Below are 22,493 nucleotides of genomic sequence, written 5' to 3' on the forward strand. Positions count from 1 at the left end.
AGGTTTCTAGACAAAATCAAAAGCATCACAGTGTGCCCAGCTGATCTCAACAGGATGAAAACATGAGTTGGTTTTAGTTCTGTAGTGTTATGTTAGAATGGAATGGCAACAGATGGCATCAGGTTCCCCTTCGCCCTACACTTGTCCAGTATTCCCTTGATTTTCCTCAGGCTTCTAGAAATGTCAAATCAAAGATTCACTGGTTTTTCTGATTGCTTAGAAAGAAAGTTTAGGGGATTATTATACTGGATATCTATGTACTTACTAGATAAATGCCTCTTGCCTATCTTAGTGTACTTTACTCAACATTTATACAATCAAGATGTCCAAATGGCTCCATTAATATTAACATAAGTTAAACGTTAAGCTTTCCTTGAGTTTAAGAGAGATCAAATAACTTAAGCGAAATGTTTTTTTTCTTCTTCCAAAAGGAAAATTTTAACTACTCATTATCTATGATTAAGCCAGAATAATAAGTTAAAGTCCTGGTCAGGCAGTTATTCTATTTTCTTTGTTACTTAGGATAATTTTGAACATAGAGCATTCTGCCATGATAATGCCTTACAGAAAATGAGAATTTATAACGAGTGAGATTGACCTTAATTAAAAAGCCATATTTCAAATCCTAAATTTATATGCACTCTCCCTTCAAACTATCATAGCTCTCTTTCAAGGAGTTAGAAGATTTTTCTAAGCTTTTCCTTAGGAGACTGATTAAAAAAATAGAAACGAAGAGATAATTTAATTGAATATTAATCTGTAATGCATATTTTTTATAACGCTTCTAATTCTGTTCCATAAAAAGAAACTTGACATAGATTAACTTTTGAGGATCTTGAGATTTCATCTTTTCTTGAATGGCCACTTAAAGTCCAACTTGACAAGGAACTGCTTTGAAAACAGAATGAGACATATAATTTGTAAAGACAGAGAATAAAAAGTATGACAGGGTGGTTCCTGAAGAAATCAAGAGAATGCTAGTAAGAAAGCAGGAGTGATAAATTTAAAGGAAAGCGGCTACACGACACTGAAATAAGATTAATACTCTCTACCCACAGAACAGCTTTTGAATTTTCACTGAATTCATGAAGAATTTTCATATAATAAACATGAAAAACAGTATTATACCTAAATTTATCTTTAAAAAAATTTGGCTGCAGGCATTAAGTGATCACAAAACACTAGGCTCATTTTCTAAAGGTATCCCACCCCTCTTAGTATGCTGACTGACATCCTGAGCAAAATGTTATTGTGGCAGATTAATAAGCTTACCTGAAAAGTAACTCTAGAACAGAGATAAACAAACACCTTAAATAGAATTATTCAGATTCTTTATTAGTCAATAAGAAAGTTCTGATTAAGAACAGGTTACTATTTAAACAACATTCCTTTGTTTTCATTGACTGGTTATTTTTTTTTTCCCCAAGAGATTTACAGTGGTTTCTGGTATTCTATAACAATACATTGTACCAGGATCTTACTACTCAGGTTTGAAAGAGCAGAGTTTTTTATCTTGCACATCCATCTTTTAATCTACAATCCATCAGGAGTGGCTGTTTGCAGCTCTGCAATGAGAAGGAGCCTGAGCCCATATCCAGGAAGGCTCAGTGGAGAAAGAAGGCTACAACTGATTAGCCATGTCTGCCACAGGAACAGGAAAGTATATATGGTAGGGTGACCCAGGACTAGTTTAAAATAAGCCTAAAGTGAATCACTACTGTTTTCTGCTCTGAATCATATTTGAGTAAGATCAAAGGGTAACAAAATAGGAAATATTAGTCTTTAAAATGTTCTTTCAAACTATGTCAGGCTAAAAACATTAAACAGGAGCATTTTTATAATTAAATCAATGACTTTTTTCATTCATAGGTTATATGCACACACATTAAAAATAAAAGACTAATGATTTAATTTATGTTACCATTATATAAATCCTATTTAAGTATGAGATAATTACAGTAATAATGATCCATATGTTATTGGCGCAGGAGCTTTAGAATTCCAGATGTAATAGTCAGAAGAAATTAGTTTCCGGTCTATAAAAAAAAAAAAGAAATAAATGATAAGACTGTATTACATTAACAAAAATTCAATGAGAGAGCAGTCATATTTTAAAAATGTGGAACACAATGATTTCAAGAAAGGCAACACTTTGAAATACTTATTTTAATTTCACTTTATCAAGGCATTGTAATTTTTACAACTTTAAAAAATGGGTTTATTAAATATTTAAATCTATCTTTGAGCTTGTTTATGCCAAATTTATGCCAATATCCCTCATTTATTCCACTTCTATCAATTTTTCTCATGATTTCCTTAAATTCTGTTTCTTATGGACCATGACATCAACTACAAAAAAAATTTAAAACTTTTTATTGGTTTCCAATTATGTGACCTCTCTTCACCATGGTCCTTATCCTGATCTTGCTGTTCTTTACCCATTCCAAGTTTTAGAGAGAGAAATAAACATTCCACTTTCTAGTAATACTTTTAAAAAGTTGCTTCAATGGTTTCTTAAAGTTCTGATCAAATTTAAGTTTTCTGTTTTAATAGCTTTATAGCTTTGGACAAATGACAACCTCTTTGAACTAAAGTTTTCTGATATGTAAATTTGAGCTAATAATGCTCATTTGGAGCTAGACCCATGTAAATTCTGATTATTACACACATTAGTGAATATCTAATTCTGCCTTTTCTACCTTTCTTCTTCATGCCTTTCTTCATAATGAAAAAGACAGAGGTAAGATGTATTACCTTGTTATTTATTTATTTATTTCTTCAGTCTGAGAACCTAGTAAACATTGAAAAGCAACACAACATACTGGCTCCAGACCCAGACTGCTTGGTTTGATTCCCAGTCCTGCCATTTATTAGCTACGTGACCCTAATCCCTCTGTTCCATCAGCATCCTCATCTGTAAAATGGAGATAGCAATTCTCACATAGGGTGTTGCGAGGATTAATGAGTTAACACACGTAAAATACTTAGAACTGTGCCTGGCACACGGTAAGCAATAAATGTTAGCTATTATTATTTAAATTAACATTATTATTGGCATTAATATTTTCAGAACTAAGTTGTATATGTTGAAAATAAATTGTATTGTCAAGATGATGGCAAAATAAAGGTCTTAGTTGCACAAAGTGGTAGTCGTGTTCTGAAACTAACAGGAAGGAAATAAAAGACTGGTCATAATGATGCATTATAAGATGACCTCTTTTATTCAATATATTAATATTTTATATTAATTTATATTAAAATATAGTAATATTTTACATTAAGCAGGTACATTACTGAACCACCCCATCCTGTATTATGCTTTGAGAATTGCTACAATATGTTTAGTTAATATTAATAAGATACTTAAAATATTTAGACATTACCTAAAGAGAAAACATATCTCCCATACAGTCTAAAATATTGGTCTGTTTGCATTCAGTATCCCATAGATAGAATCCAAAATATTTGCATTTAGCATGGTTTGTCTAAACTGATATAACTATATCATGCCTTCAATAAAAAAATGCATCTTGAAGACTCTTCCATGTATATACATTTCTTTAAAATACAACCAAAAAACGATGCCTGAGAAAACATAGGGAAATCCTAAGGAGGTAAAGAATTATGACTTATTCTGATTACATTACATGGAATTTATTACTGCCATTCACAAGTAATCGCCTAGAATTCTGTAGTTCTGAGTTCTGTAATCCTTTTGAAACTTTCATGTACAAAGTCCTGTCTTATCCTACCTATTTTGGGGATCCTAATCCTTAGTTTAAGAAATATTTACCTAGGGGCATCTGGGCTCAGTCAGAAGATCTTGGGGTCATGAGTTTGAGCCCCACATTGGGTGTAGAGATTACTTAAATAAATAAAACTTAAGAGTTCTGCTTATGTTTAGCTAACTTTTAAACTCATTCTAGTTACTTTTCTGTTCTATGCTACTATAAATATTTGATCTGAATTAAATAATTTTGAATTCATTTATAAATTATTTTGTCTCCCTGTGTTTTCATATACAGTATATATGTTTACTGACAACCAATAAACTCACCGAAGGCTGGAAACCTTCTTTCTATTGCCCTCCTACTTATAAAATGGAGAGGGCACTAAATAATGCTCATTGACTATAGCATTTGCTAAAAATATTTAAAATTTTAAATAATAATCACATCTAACATTTATTGAATCCATGCTACATGCTAAGCATCATGCTAGGCACTTGGTCAATATAATTTTATCTAAATCTCGTAACAATCCCGAGATAAACAGTACTATTATTTCCACTTTTATAGATGAGGAAACGAAAACTTTGAGAAGTTTACTAACTTGTCCAAATTTATACAGCTAATAAAATGTCTGAGCCAGACTCAAACCCTTGTCGAGGAACAACTTCTGAATAAAAAAGTATATTATAACCAGAGCAAAACAAATCCAACTTTATACTAAAGCCCACCTCTATACCAATTCTTGCTCACCCAGACCATTTTATAAACAAGAGAAGGCAGAGGCCAATGTAAAGTACACATACTGTTACACAGGATAGGATCAGGTCAGAATTTTTATAAAGTAGGATTATTCTCTGATCTCTATTACATTTTAATTTTGTCTTAGGTAGTAATTGTATAGCACCATTTTAATTCCCTCAAGTTAGTTTGCATCTGTACAACTTACGTGTACTTATTTTTGGTTTTCCTGATGCAAAAACTTGAACTGAATGCTGATCCGCATAACAACCAGTGAGTGTATAATCTAAGATCTTAAAATGAAGCTAGAAAAAGAAGAGAAATACACCAAATTGAGGTGATTATTTGATAAAAGCGATGGTCACATTTTTTTCCCTTGACACAATTTTAGCGATTCACTTCACATAGTTCACAAAATAAAAATGTGTGTGGTGTGCTCTCGTGCATACATACACACATACACCTTTCCCCCTTTGCATTAGGACCATTTCTTTGTAATGTTGTCATTAGGAAGTGCTTAACACCCACCAGATACTTCACTAATATGGACTGTAATCTATGTTGCAAAGCATCCCTATTTTACAAATTAGGGCACTGAGGTTCAGAGATGGGAGCAACTAGCATCCCAGAATTTAAGTAGCAGAGCTGGCATGTGAACTCAGACTCCACTGACAACAAAAACTGGTGCTTCTTCCCTTAGGGTGTCTGGTATTCTGCATATTCTCTTCTATCTCTAAGGCTATATGATTGTGATATATTTCAGATCATAATTCTTTTACAGGCAGAAATGTATACACTTTCTAGCAAAACACAAGAATACAATTACTAAAAGTGAAACAGTTTATCTCATGTTTGGAGGGAATGAGATGTTCTGCTTAATTCTCCAGAAAACTAAAATTCAATTTTTCTAGAACTAAGCTTAGAAATCATCCTTTCTCTCACCTATGAAACCTTTCTAAAATGTAATCCGTATTTCTGGATTTAATTGATAATGTGGCATCATCAGTATAAATGCCAATTATTATACTGTGCTATTGTAGAAAGGGCCATTATTAGTACTTTCTCTGAAGGCATAGTGGTGGGGTGCCTGAGTCATAGTGATATTCACATGAACTATCAAAGGTCTGTGTCTTATCAAGTGAGCTCCAGTGTCCTTCTGCTGTGGTTCTCATATTTGCTGTTAAAAGCTCCTGATTTTGCAATATCCTGTTATCTTTTCTACACTTCTTCTTCTATCTCCCATCCCTGCAAATTTCTCCTACTTCCTAACTTTCTCCTTTTGATTGCCAAATTAACTGGGCCACATACATAGAATGTAAATTTTGTGATCTTTTAAGCATGTTTTTTCCTATTGCAACTTATATTATCTCTAATTGTAAAGGGCTTCTGCTTGCTTGTTTGGTATAATTCTGGATTCTGGAAGTTATAATAAGATTGATTTCCATATAACTAAATATTATAAAAATAAATCTATTCAGTGAACACAAATATGTATTACATGCTTGCAATGAGATTATAACTGAGTAGGTGATGGTAATGAATAAAAAAAGTCAGAATCCCTACCTCTGCAAGACCTATAGTGTAGTAACATCCCATATTTTTTCTAAAAAGTATCCGGAAGTAGGAATTTTTATAACAATCCTTGAAACAAAGCTGTGGATATAGCCGAAGCCAAGATAGAAGAAATGAGTATCACTAGTGTACTTTTTTTTTTTTTAAGATTTTATTTATTTGTCAGAGAAAGAGGGAAAGAGAGCACAAGCAGGGGGAGTGGCAAAGGCAGAAGGAGAAGCAGACTCCTTGCTGAGCAAGGAGCCCGATGTGGGACTAGATCCCAGGACCCTGGGATCATGACCCAAGCTGAAGGCAGACGCTTAAGGGACTGAGCCACCCAGGTGTCCCTGCACTTCTGACTTCACTACCATTTCTTCTAACTGTTATTACATAGATTTCAATCTCTCTGATTTCTCTACCATTCTATTTAGGTTTTCCTGCTACTTTTCTGATCATCCCTTCAATTCCTCTCACTGGGTCTTCTAAATCATCTACTTACTTTCTTTTTTTCTGATCTTACTCACTTCCACTGCCTCAATGATTTTTTTCTCCACAAGGTAACTCCTGAATCCTTATATACTGCTGAATTCTCTCTTGAGAATCTAGCTCTAGGTTTTCAGCTACCTACTAGACACTTACATTGGGATACGTTGCTATCACCAGCAATATACATGATATGTATACCACTTCCTCCCAACTTTCTCCATATTAGTACTTTAAGTATATTCATCCTTCATCAAATATTTATGTGGTAGGTAATGAACTAGATGTTGGTGATAAAAATAATGAATGAATGACACTCATATGGTCTCTGCCCTCTTGGAGCTTCAAGTCTGATTGAAGCTACATTTTTTTAAAAATGTTTTTAAATCTTGGACTTAAAACTATTTTTTGTTTCTATATTTAATTAGTGACGAATGCTTTACCTTTATCACAGCTTCTCCAGGAGTCTTTCTTTCTTTCTGTGACACTCAGCATCATTAACTTACTACCTTTCATCGGGAATCAAGTTTTACTATTTTTTTCCTACTCACCTTCTCACATCCATTCCAGATTGATCTTCATAAAGTATTGTTTTCTGAAAGATCTATATAAAACTAAAAACATTTTCTAACAAAGGAATAAAAGTCAGAATGCAAACCCTCCAAAGCTACAATCTAGACCTAAATCACTTATCCAGCCTGATGTGTTACTACTATTTCTAGCACTGGTTCCTAAGTGTGCCTTGTCATCCTTCATTCCTTTGATTAAGTCATTTATTTACCTATATAAATGTTGGTCAATCTTCAAAATTTCATTTTCATGCTTATCTGGGCCTCAGAGTTTTGCTTAAACTCCCATCTCTACTGCAAAGCTTTCCTTGACCACTCTGGTCAGAAATGCTCACTGTTTCCTTCAAATACCAAAAGCAGTTAGCACTGATCAATTACTGACATGCATCAGTGGAAAATTTCTAGAGGGCAAGGGCTACATCTTATAGTTTTTGTATAGGAATCTTAAATGTGGTAACTAAGAGCTGGGAAATAGAACTTGGTTACTTTGATGTGTTAAGGTTATACTTAACTGTTTCACCTTAAAAATTTTTTAAGTATTAAATGAAACAGAAAGTGACTAATACTAAACAAAAAGAAATCTCACAAAAATCTAAAGAGACTTAGCACAGACAAGAAGTTCTCCCACAAAAAATGGCTAGAATACATTAAAAATCAATTAGATATACGCAATTTAAAAACAAAGGAAGGGTTTCTAATGTAGTGAGCCATATAAATGTATTTACCTTTAAATATGCTGTACCTCCAATGCAAATCTCATCAAATGGCTGCTTCTCATGACTCTTGGCTCCAAAAGTGACTGTTCCAGAAAGACTAATTTCCATTGATTTGGGGAACTTCTGTCCTAAAAACACAAACGTACCAGTTAGCTATTTTAAAGTAAGTAGATTCTACAACAAATGAATTAAAAAAGTCAATAAATAAAAGCTCACCAATAATCCAGATCAATAAGCTTCTCTCTCGAAATACTTCAAGCTGGCCAAAACTAACTTTGTATTCCACATGTGTGACTGGACCTCTTTAAAAAAGAAAAGGACAAAATAGAAAGAAAAAAATGATCATAGAAGAGTTTAAAGAGATCTAAGTCAAATCCAGCTAGTGTTACTTAATAGAAGGACAGCATAAAAGCAGATTTATATATTGAAGTTTGCAGAATAAAGTAGAACAAATAATAAATATTATATATCAAAAAACACCAAAACCACAATAAATATTTTTGGTGATGACAGACATTTCATTATTAATTCTGAAGACAACTATAAAATCATAAAGAACATATTAATACAGTCATATGGAATGACATAACATTAAAACTATAATTTCACTGTATCTTTAGGCATCCTATGAAAAGAACTATGCTGCAGAACAAATTTAAAAGCAGAACTGTTGAGGAAGTAATCTTATGTTACCATTGGCTTAATTCACCAGGTAGCTGATAGTTGGGTTTGACTTCTATGTAGAGCACAGAGAAATTGCTAGAAATAAAGCTAGTAGTGAAATAATCCCTAAAGAAGTTACATCGGCTTAAGTTTGTATTTACTAGTAAGTTTATTTATTTATTAACATTTTTAAATTTAAATTCAATTAATTGACATATAATGTATTATTGGTTTCAGGTACAGGTCTGTGTTTCATCAGTCTTATATAATACCCAGTGCTCATTACATCACATGCCTTCCTGTATTGACTAGTAAGTTTAACTAGAGAAATGAAGACACATTTAAAGGTAAAGAGATTATTTTTATGACTGAATTTTGGTTCAGAATCAGCATTCATTTGAATAAAGTTTTTAGATCTTAAAAATAAGGTAAAAAAACAAAGATAAATAATTTACTGTAGGGCAATGGGAATGTACTAAGAAAGGCAGAAATCATGGTACCAGGTTGTTTTATTCTTACCTATTATAAAAAGGTATACGAGCTTCACAGAATTCAAAATTATTTTTCACACTTTCATGAAGTTTTAAGTTAACTGTTATTTTTACTTGTATTTCTTCCTCTTTCATTTGATAAAAACCCAAAATTGGTGGGACTGGGACCTGGAAACAAACATAAACAAATTTTTGTATAATTCTCAGGTTAATGGGTCTAAAATACCAATGATGATTGAGAAAAAGGCCTGTAGTAATGTAGTTATTATGTGTAGATTACTCTACACTGTTTTGATTATAGATGAGGGAGCCATTATCGTTCTAAAGGCAGGGATTTTTCCTTCTCTGTTTCCAGAGATAAGAAAGGTGCCTTACAAAGGTTTGCAATACATTGTTCTTCCTTGCTTGCTCATCCAGGTTCCCCTCCTCCAGGTTCTCTATGACCTGCAACATAAGATGTGCACTAGACATAATGTTCACTGATGCCCTGCTCACAGTTCCCTATGTGTATTTTGTGACTCCCCCACCCCCTAGCTCAGCAGTAGCTTACTCAACTGGTTATCAGTAACTAATTGAAGGAGAAACTATCTGTAGGCTGAAGTAAGCCAATCACTCTTTCCCGTACATTTGAAGTAATAAATAGACTCTACTTATGTAGCATAAGGTTTTAGAGTTATAGGTCATGTGGAAGCAGAGAAAGCCAGCTGGAAGAGAAAACTGAGAGATGAGACAGACAGTATAGACACTTAGTACAGGGTGATTTTAATTTTGATTTTCTGGTTCTATTCCCAGTACAGGCTGGGTCTACTTTTTATCCTTGAATGACGCTCAGATTGCCTCTTATATTATCAAAATAAATTCCCTTTATGTAAGGTAGCTTGAGTAGGTTTTCTAAACTATTGATTCATAATTAGGACAAAAGACAAATGGTATAGTAAAAAGGAAGTTGGGTTTTGGAGTGTGGAAGATCTGGGTTCAATCCAGACTCTGTTACTTATTAGTTATAAGGCCTTAGGCATGTCATTTAACTTCTCTGAGACTCTCCTCATCTGTAGAATGGGGCCAGTAATACCTATATTAAGGGTTTTAAAAGTACTGGAGAAAAAACATGTAAAGTGCCTAGGACAATGTCTGACACAACAGTTATTCAACAAACAATATCTATAAATAATATTATGTATTTGTCACCCCAGTTGCCTGGGATTACAGGAATTTTATGTTATAATTCAAACCATGACTAAGTTATATCAGGATCTATCCTATGACCATGGAGTCCTTATTAGGGAACATTAAAAAAAAAGATCCCATGACTTTGAAAACCATTCAATGCTATTACAGACACCAGAGAGAAGAAGTATCTTATTCAAAGACCTGAATCTTCATCTTCATTCATCAATTACTATCTGGTTAATAATGAAAAGTTCTCATGTGGGCCAAAAGTATGAATGATTTGCTTACAACAGAATTCATAAATATGAAGATTAGCAAAGTCCCAACTTTTCCAAGGTTGTTTACCTGCGAAGTATAGTAGCATAAGTTGAATGACTCTAAAGGAGGAGTGAATGGAAATTTGTAAGGTCCACTAAATGCAGAATCATCCATTGCATCAATGCTACTAGAAGTCAGAATAGCAGAGTCAAGAGAAGTCACACAAGGATGAACTAGAATATCCTGAAGTGGAGACCCGTTGGTGGGGAGACTCAAGCTGATGGTAACATTTGGCATGATTCCTTCTAAGTCACACTGTAATGGAAACAGAAACAGATATTACCAAGATCTTAGAGGCATACATCTTCTGGGTGAGGCTTTTCTAAATTTATCTGAGTCATTTCCCGTAACTTAACTCATTTTTATTTCAAGGTATTATTCTTGCTTTCTGTGTTCGGGTTAGTGGTTCTGTTATACTCTCAGATACCAAGCAGGAACTAGGAGAGACTTCTTAGAGCCCTCTGCTTACATCTAAACCCTTAAAAAGCTATTTTAAGTCCACTGACATCTCTCCATTCCTATTGCAAACACACTGGTACAGGCCCCTACAATTTTTGTCACAGCCCTCTAAATGCATCTAGATTCGCCTTCCTCTAATCAATCCATCTTCTGGAACCAACAGAATTCTAAATATATGGTATCCATGCTCAAGATCTTTCAATAGTTTCCCCTCAGTTTTGCATGACTTTTAAGCCTTTCATTGTTTGGCTCCCATCTACCTCTTTAATCATTTTCTACCCTGCAACTGGGAAGCCAGTATTCTTGGAAGGTTATGGAAGCTGGATATGACAGCTTCACAGACCTCTCAGCTCCTGCTTTAAGGATGTGGTGGCCAGATGCAGCACTTTTCAGAACTTTCCATGAATTTCTGCTTTGAGGCTGTAACAGATAGACATGGTGGCATCTCAGACTTATCTGTGAATTCTGGCTTCTCCAGACTAAAGTCATTAGTGACTGTTTCTGGAAGGCTGCAGCCAGAAGATCATAATTTTTATTCTCTCAACTCCTCTTACACCTGGTATGAGCTTCACAGAATTCAAAATTATTTTTCACACTTTCATAAAGTTTTAAACTAACTGTTATTTTTAGTAAGCCCTAAATCCTATATTAAATACCTTTACTCCCAAAACCCTTGTAATGGCTCTTTTTCTGACCCAACCAGAATGATACACCTTACTTGTGTGTTCATGGTAAAAAGGCTCTTCCTTTCTACCTCAACTCTAACTTGACATTTACCTCTATTAAAGCACCCAATTAAAACTAGCCAATTGGGCCATAGAAGGCTTATTGATGTGTTTTGTTTGGTAGATCTGAACAAATATATATATATTTTTTTGAATATATATTTTTTTATTCTTATGTTAATCCCCATACATTACATCATTAGTTTTAGATGAAGTGTTCCATGATTCATTGTTTATGCATAACACCCAGTGCTCCATGCAGAATGTGCCCTCCTCAATACCCACCACCAGGCTAACCCATCCTCCCACCCCCCTCCCCTCTAGAACCCTCAGTTTGTTTTTCAGAGTCCATCGTCTCTCATGGTTCGTCTACCCCTCCGATTTCCCCCGCTTCATTCTTCCCCTCCTGCTACCTTCTTCTTCTTCTTTTTTTTTTTTTCTTAACATATATTGCATTATTTGTTTCAGAGGTACAGATCTGAGATTCAACAGTCTTGCACAATTCACAGCGCTTACCAGAGCACATACCCTCCCCAGTGTCTATCACCCAGTCACCCCATCCCTCCCACCCCACCCCCCACTCCAGCAACCCTCAGTTTGTTTCCTGAGATTAAGAATTCCTCATATCAGTGAGATCATATGATACATGTCTTTCTCTGTTTGACTTATTTCACTCAACATAATACCCTCCAGTTCCATCCACATCGTTGCAAATGGCAAGATCTCATTCCTTTTGATGGCTGCATAATATTCCATTGTATATATATACCACATCTTCTTTATCCATTCATCTGTCAATGGACATCTTGGCTCTTTCCACAGTTTGGCTATTGTGGACATTGCTGCTATAAACATCGGGGTGCATGTACCCTTTCAGATCCCTACTTTTGTATCTTTGGGGTAAATACCCAGTAGTGCAATTGCTGGATCATATGGTAGCTCTATTTTCAACTTTTTGAGGAACCTCCATACTGTTTTCCAGAATGGCTTCACCAGCTTGCATTCCCACCAACAGTGTAGGAGGGTTCCCCTTTCTCTGCATCCCCGCCAACATCTGTCGTTTCCTGACTTGTTAATTTTAGCCATTCCGACTGGTGTGAGGTGGTATCTCATTGAGGTTTTGATTTGGATTTCCCTGATGCCGAGCAATATTGAGCACTTTTTCATGTGTCTATTGGCCATTTGGATGTCTTCTTTGGAAAAATGTCTGTTCATGTCTTCTGCCCATTTCTTGATTGGATTCTTTGTTCTTTGGGTGTTGAGTTTGATGAGTTCTTTATAGATTTTGGATACTAGCCCTTTATCTGATATGTCATTTGCAAATATCTTCTCCCATTCTGTCGGTTGTCTTTTGGTTTTGTTGACTGTTTCCTTTGCTTTGCAAAAGCTTTTTATCTTGATGAAGTCCCAATAGTTCATTTTTGCCCTTGCTTCCCTTGCCTTTGGAGATGTTTCTAGGAAGAAGTTGCTTTGGCTGAGGTCAAAGAGGTTGCTGCCTGTGTTCTCCTTTAGGATTTTGATGGACTCCTGTCTCACATTGAGGTCTTTCAACCATTTGGAGTCTATTTTTGTGTGTGGTGTAAGGAAATGGTCCAGTTTCATTCTTCTGCATGTGGCTATCCAATTTTCCCAACACCATTTTGAACAAATATTTTAAGAGTTAATAGAATTTAGCAGGTATAATGCTTAGCTGCAAATGCAAGCAGGTAGTTCTACTATCATATACATAGTCCGCATCATGCAATAACTGCTCACCCCCTATAGATATTTGTCTGTGCCCTGTTTGTTTCCCTCTTGAAGCTTTAAGTTCTTTGAAAGCAAGAACTGTTATATTTTTCTTTGTATTTCTAGTGCCTAGCACATTGCTATATACAAGAGACACTCAAAAAAATGTTTACTGAATGGGCATCTTTCTCTAACTGTGTACCCTACCTTTGTTTTCCATTCCAATGTGACATGATTCACTTTCTTATGTTTTATCTACTGCTTGACATATGTGTGAATTCAAGAATATATCTGCTATACAATGTAAACACTTAGCCGGCAGGCATTATGAACAGTACCAGGTAGTAGTACCTCATAAAGATTTTTTGGTAACAGTTACAATAATGTCTATCACATTTGAAAATAAAGATGTCCAATAACCTTACCACAAAACTTAAAAATATTTTAGTGTTTTGTATGGTGATTAACATACCATAATAAAATAAAATTTAAAAAAATTTTAAAAAGTAAATAAATTACTATGCAGTCATGAAAAAAATATTTTAATGTTTTGAGTTTCAAACTATCTGCAACTTCACTCTATATGTGAACTAGAAAGAACAAAAAAAGTTGTTTTTTGACAGATATTTATGGAGATAATAAAATGAGCAAATATTAATAGCAAATACTATTATAATATTTAAATATTCAGTTTATGCTTATTAAATCAGTCTAAGATTCTTAGAGGGATTGGAAAATTGCAACCATTACGGAAGCCACCAATGGATTATCTGCTACCTAGTGATTTAAAATACCAGATCATCAGTCATTTACTATAGAATGAGGACAGTCATTCTAGATGAAACCTGGGTACTACCCTTTAAGCCAATCTGGCATATGTAAATCTCACTTTTAACTAGGTGAAGGGAAAACAGAAGGGACCTAGGAACTTACCTGATTTTAAAAATGAGAAACGATTGTAAAAATTATGACTTTTCCAAAGACACCAAAGAATTAGTGGTGGAATGAGGACTAGAACTTCAGTCCACTGGCTTTTGGTTTACCAGGTTTTCTACTAGGACTAAGATTAAATGAAGATAATTATTTCCATTTATAATAGGCTTCATAATAAAACTTTAAATACTAACCTCCTGAAGAACTTTAAAAAAAATGTTTGGCTAACAGATGTACTATTTACATACAAGCTTAAAGAAACATTTAGTGCATGGATTATGGCACACCCCCATTCTTTTTATTTTTAGAAGAAAGTTTTTTAAAGAAGAAAGTTCTCCATCATGATAATTTGTATAGAAACCAATCCAAAATTCCCATGAGCAATAAACTAGGGTCAGTCAGCCTATCAATGAGCTGAGATATTTAAACACCACGATATTAATTAGTAGCAAATTTATATATAACATATTCCCTATTTATTGCCACAGAAGGGAAAAACAAAAATGGTGAATTTTCCTTTTATTTCACAGACTTATGAGAAAGAAGGGTTCAACTACTTTAAGATTTGTGAATGACATAATCCATACACACCTCAATTTTAGAGCCATTTGTAATAGTTTTTTTTGTTTTTTTTTTACTGGGGGTGGGGTGGACAGATGAGGGAGAGAGAGAATCTTAAACAGGCTCTATGCCCAGTGCAGAGCTGACACGGGCCTCGATCTCACAACCCTAAGATCACGACCTGAGCCAAAATCAAAAGTTGGATACTTAGCCACCTAAGCCACCCAGGTGCCCCATCATTTATAATAGTTATTTCTAATAAGTTAATAACTGGAATGTATTTTTGATCATGATAGAAGTGAGTTTAAAATAGACACATAAACTCTTAAGTTACTTTAAGGTTAAAAGGAAAAGAAAGACCCAATTTGTCTGCCAGGACTGTTCTAATTTTCTGTTCTTGAAATCTACTTTTATCTAGAGCATTTGTACATAGCCACTCAACATTTTTATTAAAAAGTTTATATTCATAAGTGCAGAGAATAAAGGATATCAGAAAAATAAGGACATATAAAAGTATTATTGATATGTACTTGCAGAAATTATGGAAGGCTTTAATTTTTGATCATTATTCAAAATGGCACTCCTCACTACTAATTATATTGTTACTCCTATTGCCGTTTCCTATTTTCTATCCTGAAACCAGAGAACACTATATTAACCTACAAACTTTTAAAAATAATGTAAGAGCCCTTCAAAATGGTTTTAGATATTAATTCAAAGATTTGTCAATTTCATCCTTCTAGAGGAAATGGAAAATATCAAATATGATGGTTTTAAAATATTTTCACAAATTCTTTTACTCTTTTCAAAAGGTGAAGCCTAATTCTAGTCCCCTTGAATGTGGAGTGGGCTTAGTGACCTGTTTCTAATGAACAAAAAGTGGTAAAAGTGATGTCATCTGTCCTCAGCTGAGGTAATAAAAAGAATAGCTTCTACCTGTGCCTTCTCTTTCTTTCTCTCTCATCATTTGATCCATAGGAAACCAGTCACCAAGTTGTGAGGATATTCTTAGACTACTGAGAAGTCCACATGGAAAAGAACTGAGCCCTCCCACCAGCAACCAGCACCAATTTGCTATCCATGTGAGTGAGCCACCTTGCAAGTAGATTTTTCAGCCCCAATCAAACCCTCAGGTAACTATAGTTCCAGCTGCTTTGACTGTGATCTCATGACTCCACACTAGAAGTTCCTAGCTAAGCTGTTCCTGAAGTCTTAACCCACAGAACAATGACGATAATAAATGTTTATTTTGGGGATAATGGAACAATTCAGTATGCAGCCATATATAACTAATACAATTCATAAGGGGCTCAGTCGGTTGGGCGTCTGCCTTTGGCTCAGGTCACGATCCTAGGGTCCTGAGATCCAGCCCCGCATCGGGCTCCCTGCTTATCGGGGAGTCCGCTTCTCCCTCTCCCTCTGCCTCTCCCTCCAGCTTGTGCACTCTCTCTCTTAAATAAATAAAATCTTTTAAAAAAATTCAATTCATAAGGAATACAAAAAGGTAATGTTGCAAAATTTCACACATTTAATGACTGCTGTTTATGATAAAAATCAAGAATGTCATATAACAATGTAAAATAAAGTTAGAAAATTTTACTTTTCTCCATAGGTGTTCAATGGTATGATAAAACAAGTATCAGAGAAAATCTCACCTTGCAAGTGACAGCTCCAACAACCTGCCATGTATCTGCTATATCCTGTTTATCATATTGCATGGATTTTACCTTTTCAGTGATAGAAATAGAAACTTGTGGTTTTCCTTTGTATGTTCCAACTTTCCAGGCCGGCTGTTTTTGTGGATGTGTCACAGAAGCAAAATTAATACTATCCAATGAATTCTGTAAGTTGGCATCTAACAAAGTTCCAAATGGACAAGCTTGTAGAAGCAAATCAGGCAGTTGGTTCAATTTTGTGTTTAACTCAGTTTCATTTTTTTTGACCCAAGTGAAGAAAATCCTGTATCCCAAAAAGAAGTTCAAAGCTTTGTGAAATTCCACTAATGCTAATTAATGGTGGACGAGGGGATAAAGTTTGTTCAACTAGTGGAACACAAGCATATATCATGTTATTCTTCAGAAAAGCAACAACTGGCCAGAGTTCTCCACCTCCTACTAGGAGTCCATAGACAGATGTTTTATTGATGTGTGAACAGCTATCACGACTTTCTACGAAGTCCTTATCATCATCCAATAATCTAAGTTCAAAAAACAGTGCTTTAAGAAAGGGACCATCTTCAGGAATAGGCACATAACTTGTTCCATTGAAGACTTTGGCTCGTTTTTCAACAGTTGGATACCGTCTGAATTATGGAAACAAAAATATTATAAATGGTTCTTCCAAGGAAAATAAAAGTAGAAAAATCCAAAAAACCCCCAAAACAAAAACAAACCCAAAACACAAGACTAACAATAACAACAAAACACACAATAATACATACACCCACAAAATCCACAACCAAAACAATGTATCACACGTTAAATTTCTACTGTAGTAACTAACTGTTGTATACTTGGTATATTATCTCAAATTATAATGTCATTATTTATTACTGAAAATAGCTCAATTTAGTTAATTTTTTAAATAGGTAAAGTACATGGTTCTAATTCAAAATTCTAGTTTCTTGGTCACTCAGATTCCTGCTTGGTAGGCCAGGAATGTATACTTGGGACACTTTTTAGGCATCTACTAAGGCCTTTTTTTTCTTTTCTGATTCCATCTTAGTAGAGCAGAATCAAAGAAGTGGTTCAATTTAACCTGCCATAATTTTGGATTCACTAGCTGAGATGATACAAATGTAAAAGGAATGTTCTATTCTACTCAGTTAATAGTGAATAACAAGTATCCTGAGTCTTCTTGCCAACTCCTTAAAATGTAAGAATGCTTTAGTAATAAAAATGTTTATCTCTATGGCCCTGAAAGATATTATGAGGTAATAGAAATAAAATCTGAGTAAGATGCTTTTACTCATTTACGAAATGTTATGTCACATTTTCTTAGTTTAAAAAAAAGATGTACTTTCCCTATTCCTTTTCTCTCCACTCTAATGTCCAGAACAAAGTCATTTATTAGTATTAACTTCTGTGTAAGTCACCTAACTTCCCTAAGTCTATTTTCTTATTTGTACAATAAAGGGGTATCTAAATGTATCAGCAATTCTCATCAAGAAGCAAAAACACACCTGGCCAAAATAATTTTTTTTCATTAATATCCCTAATAAGATATTGATGTTTACTAATAATTTTTAAAAAGAAAAATAGGAATGTATTCAAAGTTATCTCTATATTAGTTATCACTCACATTCTGATGTACTTTTTTGATTGAGAAAGGAGAAGATTTAGCTAGCCCTCCAGTAATGGCTTAGCAGCTGAATGCCATTTCTTTCTCTGGGTCTCTGGATAAGAACAGTTGAGAACTGTGGACTAAACTCCATCCCAGTGTTTTACCCTTTGGTTATCTAGAGGATAATTAAAGTCCTTCTTAAGTGTAAGAATCTCAATATTGGATGTAAAGATAAGAAGTTAATCTGGGACTGTACACAATACCTTGTATGTGCTCAATAAATATTTTTATTGGATGACTCAACCTATCATTTTAGATTTATTCTAGACCTTTTCTAAAATAGCACTCAAACCCTGGCCCTACAATTATGGGGTACAATAACAAAGTAAGCCATACTGAAGCTGATACTATTACTATATATCTGGACAGCAAACTTCTAAATCTGAATCTAAACCAAGTTTTGTTTTGGGAAAACGTAATTACATACAGGAATGACCATCTGCTTTTAAAAATCTTAAATGATGGCCATTAACCTTTGGCATATATGTGGGTAATATGCCAGGGTATGTATGCTTAGCCCTTACACCAGGCCCAAGAGCTCAGAAAATGGAAAATAATAAAACTAATTTCTTTAATGATGCAGAATTAATAAGTGACAGATGAATTATTTGAACCCAACTTGCTGCCTCCACAGAGATACTGAAAAACCCACCCAAACATATCTGAATTTTTCTTCTGAAATATCCTGAGTACAATGAGAAAAAAAAAAAATCTGAAAGCAACAATGAGTTCTTCAAGGAACTTATTTTTATAAGCAGTAAAAAAAATCTTATCTCTGTAAGGTATTAAGATAAGTTACAAAGTCACAGATATAAATACAGTATGGTACTGGTCCAAGAATAGGCAAATAAAGTAATAGAACTGAAACAGACCAATATTTATAAGAGAAACATAATCAACTATCAATAGTCCCACAAATCAATGAAAAAAAATATATATATATACCAAAAAAATACATTTAACATACAGGAAAACTGGCCCACACTATAGAGAAAAATATAATGGATTCCTCTATTAACATGACATCTGAAGATGGATTAAAGACCTAAACATGACAGATAAAATGATAAAGTTAAGAGACGATAATGTAAGAAGATGGCTTTGGAAAATAAGGGTAGAGTATGACCTCAACAAAACCCCCAAAGTACTACTCTGACTGTAATAAAATTAGTGGTTTGTTTAATCAAGTGATATATAAAGTTAAAAATGACAAAATGAGAGAAAATATCTGTAGTAGCTAAAAATGACAAAGGCCTAGTATCGAGAATATACGATGAATACACAAGAATACACAATGAATTAATTTTCAGGAGAAAATTAACATGAAAACAAACAGACAAATAGCAACTCTCAAAGATAAAATGGACAAGGATATGTACAAGCAATCCACAGAAAAGGAAATCCAAAGGGCTAAGAATCACTGCTACACAGAGAAATGCAAATGAAAATAAGATATCCTTTATAGCAATATTGACAAGAAGTAGAATAAATGTTAGGAAAGAATGGAGATATAGGAACATTTGCTCACTGCTGATGAGAAGAGTGAGACTGGAGAAAGTATTCTGAAGAGCTAATTATTTCGCAATATTCAGTCAAAATCAGCATAGATAGGCCCTATGAGCCTTTTGAGGATACCTACTGCATCACCATTTTGATGGCTGAGTTGGAGGCAACCTGGGATTATCATCACTGGGGGAAGGGGACAGGCAAAACATAGAGGATGTAAACCATAGAGTACAAAAGAGCAATGGTTTAGATCTGCACTGTCCAAAACAGGAGCCACTAGCCACAGGTGACTATTTAAACTTAAAATTAAACAAGACTGAGTTCCTCAGTTATAATAGTTACATTTCAAAAGCACAATAGCTACATGTGGTTAGTGGCACAATATTAAACAGCATAGATTTAGGACATTTCTCATGCCCATCATTGCAGAAAATTCTACCGGACAGCGCTGCTCTGGATGAACACAAAGTAACATGGATGTTTCTTAAAAATAGTGCTGAGAAGTCTGGCAAATATAAGAAAATGAAGTCTATAGCACACTTAATTGTGTAATTTGAAAAATGCACCAACAAACACAAAATAAAGGGATAGCAACAAACATGTAAGAGTTACCTGTGAGGAGGAGGAGAATGGCAGAAATAAAGATACTCAAAGGAATATATAAGTACTTTGGACCAACCAATGAGGCTCCTGAACCATATTAAATATTATTAAACTCCTTACTTAAGGTACAACAACAACAAAGCAAGCCAGGTATCCTGGGAGAAAATGGCAAACTTTAACTCTGATACCCTCAGTAACAAAAAATGTTTAGGTTGTGAAGAGGGAATTTTTCATATCCACATTGCCAACCACTTTCATTTAAAATCACACTCATCTTTATCTGTCTCAATCTCAATGCAGAGCTATGCTACCTCCCTACAGAGCTTTCCTCAGGGAAGAATAAATATGTTGGCAAGAAAGAACTGTCAATAGCCACCAAGAATAAAAGGTGATACAGATTACAGACTGCCACTTACATTTTACCATGAGTTATTGTATAATTCTCACCACAGAGCTATTTTGATAGAATGTGGCATATTCTAAAAGTGGAGCCAGATCAGCCTACACAATCTAAGAAAAAGTGAATACGATTTTATTTTTTGTACTTTTCCAATTTTCTTCAACAATGAGGAACTTTAAAGTAATCCACCTGAAAGTTTCTAAGAATGAAACATAATATGAAAATAACAGTCTTTTACTGCTCAGCGAAGATTTTCCTGAAGAATGAGCTAAAATGTCCTTGAATGATCTTTATTAACGAAAGTAGAAAAATCTGAAACACGTTCAGTGCTCAATAAGTTTCCTTTCCTTTCCTTTGGTCATCTCCATCTCAATCCCAAGCAGGTGAAGTTAATTTTTATTACAGTAATACTAATATTGAAAAACACATAATAATATGTGCCAAACATCAACACGTTTTATTCTCACAATACTATTAAGTAGTGGTGTTAAAATTTCCATTAAACAGATGAAACAGAAGTTAAGTAACTAGCCCAAGGCGGCGGACAAAGACACATCCCCAAACTACAGTACATTATCAATCCCTCCGATCCATCACCCCTGAGAATTCGAACTGCATTTACCTGGAGAATCTGACGGTGCCACAAAGTGGAGTTCCCGGCTCGTGGCTTATGAGCCACACTGCCCGCTGGGCCATGACAAGCCACTAAAGCATCAACTCATCCCTAAGGTCGTCACGGAAAAAGGACGCAGACCAGCTTTCTCAGAGGGGCTCCTACCAGAAGATCCGAGGCTCACCCAACCTGAGCCACCTTCTGTCCCACCACAAACAGGTTGGGCTCAGCAGAGACGCTGGCTCCTTCAGGTGGAGTGACTAAAACCTCTGAGTCCCTCCTGTCAACACATGCCACAAAAGTTCTGTGAATCCTCACCTAGAATGCCGAGAAGCATTCCTCCCCAGGAACCCCAGTACTTTCTTCCTCTAAGGGCCACTTCCGGGACGGTGGCCCGCAAGGATCATGGTTCCTCGCTCGCCCCAGCGACGAGCCTCTCTGCGGTTCACCGGCTGCAGGCTTCCCTCTACGGCCCCTCCCGACAGCCAACCCCGCGCGCGCAGCTCCACTTCCGGCGTACGAGGCGGTGACAATGGGAGCGGCGCGGGCGGCGCCGGGAGGCAGCTGACAGGCGTCTGCGGCTTCGCTTCATGGCCGCCCTCCCGCCCCGCTTGGGCTCTGTGGGGAGTGGGGGATCCCGCGGCGGCCCGGAGCCAGAGCTGGCGAGCCGAGCGGAGATCTGTGCGCGGCGCCGCTGAGGCGCAGCATGTGAAGAGGAGACGGCTTCCAGTGCGAGGCGAGCCTCTCAGCCGGCCGGGATGGCTACGACGGCCGAGCTCTTCGAGGTGAGTCCCGGCGGCTCTTCGGGGAGTGGCAGGCCCGGGGTGCGGACAGCGAGGTGGGCGGGCGGAGGAGCGGACGCAGCCGGGGGAGGAAAGGTGCGAAAGGCGAGGGGTGGGGTGGCGGCTCCGGTGGCGGCGCGGGCGGAGCGTGAAATGGGGGAGGGGTGGCTTGGGGATGCGGGTGGGGAGGTGAGCAGGGAAGGGAACCTGGAGTCCGAAAGGAGGAGGGTTGGTTTTGTCCGCAGGCTGGAGAGGAGCTTCGGAGGTTTAGGGGTTGGAAGATGTACTCGGGATGAGAAGTGGGAAAGGCTGACTCAGGGCGCGGAGAGAGGAGCCAGCAGCCTCAGGTTGGGCGAGCCCCGTCTCGTCGCTTGGATCCTCGAGTAATATTCTAAGGGGACCACCTGAGAT

The 22,493-nt window shown here is 36.0% G+C and overlaps 2 protein-coding genes across 3 annotated transcripts in view; one reads left to right on the plus strand and one right to left on the minus strand.

Moving 5' to 3' along the window:
- Positions 1-1,083: 1,083 nt before the first annotated feature.
- Positions 1,084-21,800, minus strand: AP5M1 (adaptor related protein complex 5 subunit mu 1). Its single transcript, XM_021701532.1, is given in 9 exon segments — positions 1,084-2,036; positions 4,678-4,774; positions 7,801-7,919; positions 8,008-8,093; positions 8,974-9,113; positions 10,461-10,688; positions 16,492-16,773; positions 16,775-17,138; positions 21,310-21,800. Coding segments are annotated over 9 exon segments (1,473 nt in total). The 5' UTR covers positions 21,384-21,800; the 3' UTR covers positions 1,084-1,953.
- A 30-nt stretch (positions 21,801-21,830) lies between these two features.
- Positions 21,831-22,493, plus strand: part of EXOC5 (exocyst complex component 5) — a 56,878-nt gene continuing 56,215 nt past the window's right edge. For both annotated transcript variants that reach the window (XM_021701530.2, XM_021701531.2), the window contains exon 1: positions 21,831-22,085. In XM_021701530.2, coding sequence (XP_021557205.1) covers positions 22,059-22,085 — 27 coding nt within the window. In that variant the 5' untranslated portion in view covers positions 21,831-22,058. The remainder of the gene's footprint in view (positions 22,086-22,493) is intronic.

Source organism: Neomonachus schauinslandi, chromosome 9, assembly GCF_002201575.2.
Source record: "Neomonachus schauinslandi chromosome 9, ASM220157v2, whole genome shotgun sequence".
Classification (NCBI taxonomy): domain Eukaryota; kingdom Metazoa; phylum Chordata; class Mammalia; order Carnivora; family Phocidae; genus Neomonachus; species Neomonachus schauinslandi.